General features: G+C 33.0%; 1 protein-coding gene across 2 annotated transcripts in view; it reads left to right on the forward strand.

Annotated features, from left to right (window-relative positions):
* The window catches only part of FSTL5 (follistatin-like 5), a 592,573-nt gene that overhangs the window by 210,445 nt on the left and 373,682 nt on the right, over positions 1-8,446 (forward strand). For both annotated transcript variants that reach the window (XM_005860522.2, XM_014534995.1), the window contains exon 4: positions 1,547-1,795. In XM_005860522.2, the coding sequence (XP_005860584.1) occupies positions 1,547-1,795 (249 nt within the window). The remainder of the gene's footprint in view (positions 1-1,546; positions 1,796-8,446) is intronic.

An 8,446-nucleotide genomic window follows, 5' to 3' on the forward strand; every position in this document is an offset into this window, starting at 1 on the left:
ATCACCCACAACTGCCCTCCCCTCTTGGCCTCTAACTGCCTCTACCTCGGCCCCGCCACCATGGCTTTGTCCAAAAGAACATCCGGAAGGTCTTCTGGAAGGTCTCCCAGTCTAATTAGCATATTACCCTTTTATTAGTATAGATAGAGGTCTGGTGCATGGGAGGGGGCCAGCTGGTTTGCCCTGAAGGGTGTCCTGGATCAGGGTAGGGGTCCCTCTGGGGTGCCTGGCCAACCTGGGTGAGGAGCTGATGGCCATTTTCAGGCTGGCCACGCCCCCTGGCGACCCAAGCTCCCAGCCTCTTCTTTTTTTCTTTTCTTCTTTTTTTCAGCTCCTCCTTGAGTGGAGGCCAGGGCGGGCTGGAAGCAGGTATCAGGGATTTATTTATCTTCTATAATTGAAACTTTGTAGCCTTGAGTGGAGCCCAGGTCGGGCCAGGGCAGGTGGGAAGCTTGTCTTCCTTCATTGCTGGAGGCAACCCAAGCCTCCTGCTCGCTCCAGCTCCATGGCCGCCACCATCTTAGTTGGGTTAATTTGCATACTCGCTCCTGATTGGCTGGTGGGCGTGGCTTGTAGGTGTAGTGGAGTGGTGGAATGATGGTTAATTTGCATTATTCTCTTTTATTAGTGTAGATGTGTGTGTGTATATATATATGTGTGTGTGTGGTATATATATTGTGTGTGTGTGTGTGTGTGTGTGTGTGTGTGTGTGTGTGTATATACACACATATAGTTTAATGACCTTTAAAATTTTCTAATGATATACATTTTAAAAGCATAGGGATTAAAGTTTGATTTTAGTACAAGATTGCTGGATCCATCCATCTATACTTTTCTTATGCCAGTGGAGATTATTAGAGTGACTAAGTAACAAAAGTTTTAAATTATCCATGATTTATTAATTCAGTCATGAATTGTATAAGTGGTTGTCAGTTGGCAAAGGTCAAAACAAGAAATGATCAGCTGTCAGAATTTACCAAGAAGTTTTTCAAGACACTATTTTTCATTCCTATCTCCTATTTCCTGCCTTATATGCATATATTTTATTTCCCCTATCCAGAAATCTGCTACTGTAAAAGTTGACATTTATTAAATATTTATAGTGTGCTAAGGATGTGTTTTCTGTGGCTTATTACAGGTAGTATTTTGTACAACTCTAGGAGATGGTCTACACTATTATCCCCTTTTTACAGATGGACAGTTAGGCACAGAGAATTAGTTTTTTCCAAGGATGTAAAGCTAATAAGTGGTAGAGTCAGGACTTGAACTCAGGCAGTTTAACTTTGAAAACCTGTTCTAAGGACCACACTACTCATTGGGGGGGGGGGGGGGGAGCTCATGGAGAGAAGGAGGGAGAGGGAAGAATGTTGAGAGTATTCTGAAAGGGCTCATCTGCCGGTTCTATGTCCCTTCTCCACTGAGTGCAGCAGCTGAACCCTGATTAGACTGTATTTCTCTTAGACAATTCCTTTTTCATTTGAAACTTTGACAGGAATATATTATTTGGAGATATGAATCAAAGTGATTTTCTATTTTTTATCCTCAGGATTCCATATTCAAGAAGGCCCTTTGGTATCTTGCGAAAATAAATACTGTGGTTTGGGAAGGCACTGTGTTATCAGCAGAGAGACAGGACAAGCAGAATGTGCCTGCATGAACCTTTGCAAACGGCACTACAAACCTGTGTGTGGATCTGATGGAGAATTCTATGCAAACCACTGTGAAGTGCACAGAGCTGCTTGCCTGAAGAAACAGAAGATCACCATTGTTCACAATGAAGACTGCTTCTTCAAAGGTAAATCCAGGGTGAACCTAAATTGTCACCCTCCTCTGTTTTTTTCTCTTCTCTCAACTAGTGCCTTTAAGTTTAAACTAACACAATTTTATATCAGCAAATGTCTGAAAAGAGAAAGAAAAAAGACATGTGAGCTTAGTTACATCAGTAAGCAGCAAGTGAATAGAAATTTACAAGGATACAATTCTGAATCTCAGTTATTACAACAAAGCTGGCCAAAATATGACTCAAAATTTAATATAGCTTACAGCATTGCATGCACCATATGGCTTCCCAATCATGCAGTTATCTTAGAGATACAGGGTGGCTGGCCAATTCAGTCAACAGGCCAAATCCAGCTGGTGAGAAGCACCTGGAGTGGAACTGAGGGAATAGTGAACGCCAAGTCACGCTGTGATAACATCTCATTTCCCCCTGATTAAAAAGGATGCTTTCATTTGTACTACATAATTCAAATGGTATTGAACCCATAGATGTCTAATGATATAATTGGGAAGAACTCATGCTAAACTTATTTAGTAAATCTGAGATGGCCATAATTTAAAATTTTAAAGTGTTGGTATTTGTTTTCATGGTAGGTACTGCTGAATTAGTAATATGACAATTATTTTAACATGCTATAGAAATAAATCATTGAACATTTTAAAATGAGTTATTTACTTGTAAACTTACCTGTTATTTGATTTATTGTTTTTGTACTGGAACAATTATTTGTTTGTTAATAGTCATAAGACAGACTAAAATTCTAAGGTCTTAAATATATTATTTATTTAAAGCATTAATGTATTATTTAAATACTAGAGGCCTGGTGCACGAAAATTCGTGCACCATTGAGCGTCCCCCTGGTGGTCAGTGTGTGTCATAGTGACCGGTCATTCCTGGTTGTTCTGCTGTTAGGGTCACTTTGCATATTACCCTCCTTTTACATAGGATATATAAACCTTTATTATTTGAATAGACCAGTGATCAATCTGATTATGAATCTTTGGTTCCATGTCCCAGTTTCCCAGAATATCCCTGAACTATATTTACACTTACAAACTTGTTGGATGTTTTAATTTTGGTTTGCATTCATGTTTCAAATATGTTATTACACTTTCTTTGCTCACCAATTATGGTAAAATGACTTAAAATTTGTCCTTTTTTAATCTTGGTAGGACACATAAAGTATTATTTCCCAGGTGATGAGAAAAATTATACGTAGCTTTTAAATGATACAAATGAAATGCTTTATAGTGATTGTAGCTACTAGCAGCCCTCTGATATAAATGAAGAAAAAAGAATAGTCTCCTTACCAGTATGACCTGTGTGCACATTTACTACATGTTCTGAGAATTTTATGATATTAGATTTTCTTCCTTGATAGAAAGAAGAGCAGTTACTTTGGTTTTAAGTTCAATTTATTCCCCTCTTCTATCAAATCTGTTTTACAAATAACTAAAATTGATTCCATTAACATTCTGCTTTAAAGCTCATAAAAGAGTATTTTTTCTGTAATTTGGACCTGAGATGATACAGTGAGAATTTTTCTATTTCACTGATGCATAATATCATAAAACTATGTAAATATATGCTATTAAGTTAATTTAGAGTCATATTCTCCAGGTGAGGTTTTGTCCAGCCGACACTAAAGAATTGATTATGGAAATATATGGTATTAAGTATCATGTGGGAGGAAAACCTGGCGTATTTAATGTTCTGCTTTATTTCTGGATGCTTAGGCATAATGCAACTCACATGTAAATCAGAATGGAGGTACATGAACTAGATACAGCTGAAAATGTTGCCTTCCTTATGAATTTATAGACAATAATTTTAAAAACTTTGGTCCTTCACATGTATACTAAGCATAGTTATAAAATTTATGATTGCTTCAAAATACGTTCTCATTATATATAGTATTAAAATTTCTTTTATTTTGGGGGGGTTAGTTAGCACATTTCCCAGGTCACAGAATTTGTCATCTGCTGTTTATTGGTTTATTTGTTTTGATGTTTTGCCTAACATATCACTCATAAAAGGGCTTACTTTCAGCAGAACATAAGTAAATAATATAGAAGAAACAATAAATTCCCTGTCTTTGTAGTATACAATTGGCCAAGTTTTGGACGTAAAAGAAGATTCTGTATAGCTGAAGGCCTGACATTGTTGTGATGGCTAAAATGAATTCTTGTGACTGTGAATAATATTTTCTGTGGAATTTACGTTATTTATAGATTATAATGATGGTATAAATGAAAAAGAAATCAAGTTTTGGTTGGAATAAGCAACAACCACTTGTTTAGGAATTATTTTGGGGGGATTTCGCACTATAAAAGAAGAGTTGAGTAGTTGCAATAGCTAGAGTGTGGCCAGCAAAGCCTAAAAAATGTTTCATCTGGATCTTTTCAGATAAAGTTTATTAACTTCTGTTTTAAAAGATTACAAGTGCCTTAAAATTAATTTTTAAAAATGTTTGCAGATCTCTACTATTCTGTATCTTGTTGGCTATGGAGGGCAAGCACACATGGACAAGTTGAGTAGAACACACAAATGGATACAAGTAAAACAAGAAATCTGTGCAAGGTTAATAGATAGTATCATAGTTGCTATCCTGGTTAGGATGTACTATCCAAGGGTAGGCAAAAGTACGTTTACAGTTGTGAGTACACGAATCAAAGTTTATCTTTGTATTATTATTTATTAATTGTATTATTTTGCATACAAACAACTGTTGACCCACTTTTGCTCAACCCTATAGTTTTTCAAAATGTTAGCCATGGTAGAAACTAGGTGGAGGTACATAGACTCTCTCTGTGTTATTTCCTACAACAGCATATGACTCAATGATTATCTCAAAATAATGGTATTTAATAAAAAAAATGTGCTGGAAAAATATTAGCAGATACTTAAAACAATTTTAAAGAAAGTATAATTTGCATTATTTATTAATTATTTGAACTTTAACGTAAGTCTTAATTGTTTCACATATTTGAATTTATACATTTATGTTTGGTACTTATATTTTAAATATTTAAATATATTATATTTATGAAATCATATATAATAATTCATTGTTTTAAATTTAAGATTAGAATATAGGTAAAATATAAATATATATGTATATATGTGTTTATATCTATATGTATACTTGTATCTATAACTATATCTATATATCCTCTTACTATTATTTGTGTTACATATTTAAATGCTTCTGTACTATGCTCAGCATTTACGATTACTGTAAAATAGAGACATGAATTCACTAAGAATTATCTTTATGATTAAAGATTTGTGGAACTGTAGAGAAAACATAATACCTCTGTGAACATAACATTTTTCTAATTTAGTTCTATTCACATTTATTTGATTATAAAGAGACTGACCATAATGGGATTAGAATATTGTAATATTTGTTTATTGACATGAAATAGTTTATACTGATGCTTAATATAGCCTAAAACTTTCTACTTTTATATGATGTCTAGCTATTACTTATAGTGATAGTTTTGCTTTAATGACATTTCCTATCCTCACCCCTACTCCCAAAGGGCTCTCTAATTGCTAAAATCCCACATCACTTGTAACAGGTACAATTTCCTCTCTCTTTGACACAGGTCAGTCTGTCATACACAGCAGAATTTAGTTACTCAGGGTACAGATATAAGCTGGAATAGGGAAGTCAAGATGTAACCCGTGTCAAATGGGGAATTAAACCTTTTATGAGAAAGTCAATTGAACAAAAACTCTTTTGCCATTTACTATGTTGAGAATAAAACTGCAATAAAAGCAAATGTTCTGTGCACTTAAATGTGCATCACAAACAATAACAACTTGGGAAATATGGTTTTTATGGCTATATGTGTGCTCTTTGAATGAGATCTGACATTGTGTTCTTTTTCTTTGGTATAATTTGGATAGACATTCATATTTCATTTTTTAAAATTGGTTCTTTTACCAGAACTTTTTTTTTTAAGATGGGGATTGTAGAATGTAGGCTTAAAAACTAGGCTGCCAATAATGTTTTAAAATGTATCAGTAAATGTAATGTGCTCATCCACATTTGCTTTTAGATTACTTTTTTAAAAGGGTACCTTTATAAAGCTTTGATTTTATGTGCAAACAATCTTTTATATCATTTCATAAAATATTATAATCTTCAAAAATATATAAACTTTCTCTTTATTCTATTTATTTGAATCATAAAATATTATTTCATTTAGTATCTAAATATGATACTTATTAGATCTACAACAATGTTATTCTACACCCCTCCCTTCCCCTAGCAAAACACAACTTCACTAGTATTGACTGAGTTGGTGCTTTGTACATAATTTTTGTCAAATTTTCCCATTTATAATATATAGGAAATACATTTAACTTTCAAATGCATAGTCTTATCTTGTTTTTGTACATTTTCATGTTATATCATTTTTCTTCAGGTTCAAATTATAAAAGAAATATTTTTGTTTAATATTTTATTTTATATTTTCTATGGCTATATGAATATTTCAGTAATAGTTATTAAGCACAATATTCAATAGTGACAGAAAAAAATGAGAACATTAGTTCAAATAATTTGTCTTCTATCTTGAAGCTGTTTAAATATTGTATCAGTCATTACCCCTCACTGACACCTTCACTTATCATGTTTATTTGCTCAGTAACCTATTTTCAAATGCTGAATGTGATATTTCTGTAACTTACAAAGTGAAGAACTTTTTTTACAACTATTATTTTTCAATGTAGTTGACTTCTCCTCTTTGATATATATTAGGGAAAACAGGATGATGAAAAACTTTCCATTGATTACACACAGCATATGTAATTAGGGATGAAATGTTCTAGAAAATGCAGTTGAAAGTTGTTCTCTATTAGACTGATTTATATTTCACTTTTAAAATCAGTTCTGAGGGGTGCATACAAATATTTCAGAGAACATTTGAAAACTTACTAATGACAAAAAATGTAAACCAAATGGGAAAAGTGAGAAGTTTTGCATGTGGTTATCATCCTCATAGTGATGAAAAATAAAATGGTAGGGAATCACATTAAATAAAGGAGATTTGACATGTTCCAGCACAATAAAATGCATAGATAATTATCAATATTGCTCTTTTAATATTAGTTAAGCTAAGTATAAAGAACTTATTTAATTTTAAAATTTTAAATTAATTCAGTGCATTAATATGCAATAAGTCTATTTTTGGTTTATGAAAACACAACATCTAGGTATAATTTATTGATTAATCTCATGGTTAAAATAGAGCTTCACTCTTTGGGGTGGTATATGCTCAGACAATTGTGACACATTTCATGTGTTCCCTTATGTGATAATCACTTCAACAACATATTTCTATATGTTTCCCTCATTAATATGTGAAATTCCAGTAATTTGCATAATGTCTTTCTAAAGCTCCCTAACCCTGAAATCTAGACAAGGGTGATGATTACATTTTGTCAGTAATTTTCCTCTTGACCACATCTAAAGCGCTTACATGTGATCATCAAAGTTCTTTAATAGATTTGCCTGCCAAGCCAGGTTGAACTAAAAGACCATGATATGTACAAACAATATTTAACCAAATTTTATTATAGTTTTAACATACATCCCAGAGAACACATTTATCTCCAATTTTTTTCAGAGTTATAAACTGCAAATTAAGTTACAAAGAAAAGACAATAAATTATCCTATCATAAAATATTGTAGTAATAATAGTGTATATTTCTAAGTGGAAATTATCACTGTTTATTTCTACCATAAATCAATGCCTTTAAAAAATCCATAATAATTTTAAATGGAGATATAATTTTAAAAACCTAGTTTATTGAAACAACTGATAATGTTTCAAAAAATTACTTCCCAAAGATTCAGAAATAGTTAGGTGCCAGATACGTTTTTCTTGATGGTTGTCATTCATTTAAATCACAATACTGTGTCTCAAAAGTATATAGGTAAAAGTGTGGAAATCTATCTGTGAGTAACCCAAAGGCTAGAGACAACTTGGTTACCATTAGCAGAGAGAATCAAGAGGTAGATTAAAACATAGCAAGCAGCCAAATCAAAATTTACAAATGAGTTCAAAATAATAAATTAAAGATATTGGTAGATTCTTAGAAAAATAACTAAAATGGTTTTACTTATAGAACATTGTAAGTGGCAAATTTTTGCCAAATACATTTTTTGTTAGATTAGAATAGAACTTATTAGTACAGAAAAGCAAGTGGAAGTTATAAGGTCAATTAGAACCTTATTACAGTTGCGCTAAAGCAGTGGTTCTCAACCTGTGGGCCGCGACTGGGGGGTCGAACGACCCTTTCACAGGGGTCACCTAAGACCATCGGAAAACACATGTATAATTACATATTGTTTTGTGATTAATCACTATGCTTTAATTATGTTCAATTTGTAACAATGAAATTGGGGTCACCACAACATGAGGAACTGTATTAAAGGGTCGTGGCATTAGGAAGGTTGAGAACTACTGCTCTAAAGAGAGATTGAGATGATGCTGATTTGATCCAAGATGACAGAAGTTCCAGTGGTGATGCAAAGTTGTCTGTCTTAAACAATTTCCTGTGAGTTGGATGCAGAGTTTAAGGAAGTAAAGAAATAAACTAAGACAAAGAAAAAGAAAGAAAGAGAGAGAGAGAGAGAGAGAGAGAGAGAA

The sequence above is a fragment of the Myotis brandtii genome, unplaced genomic scaffold (assembly GCF_000412655.1).
Source record: "Myotis brandtii unplaced genomic scaffold, ASM41265v1 scaffold136, whole genome shotgun sequence".
In the NCBI taxonomy this organism is placed as follows: domain Eukaryota; kingdom Metazoa; phylum Chordata; class Mammalia; order Chiroptera; family Vespertilionidae; genus Myotis; species Myotis brandtii.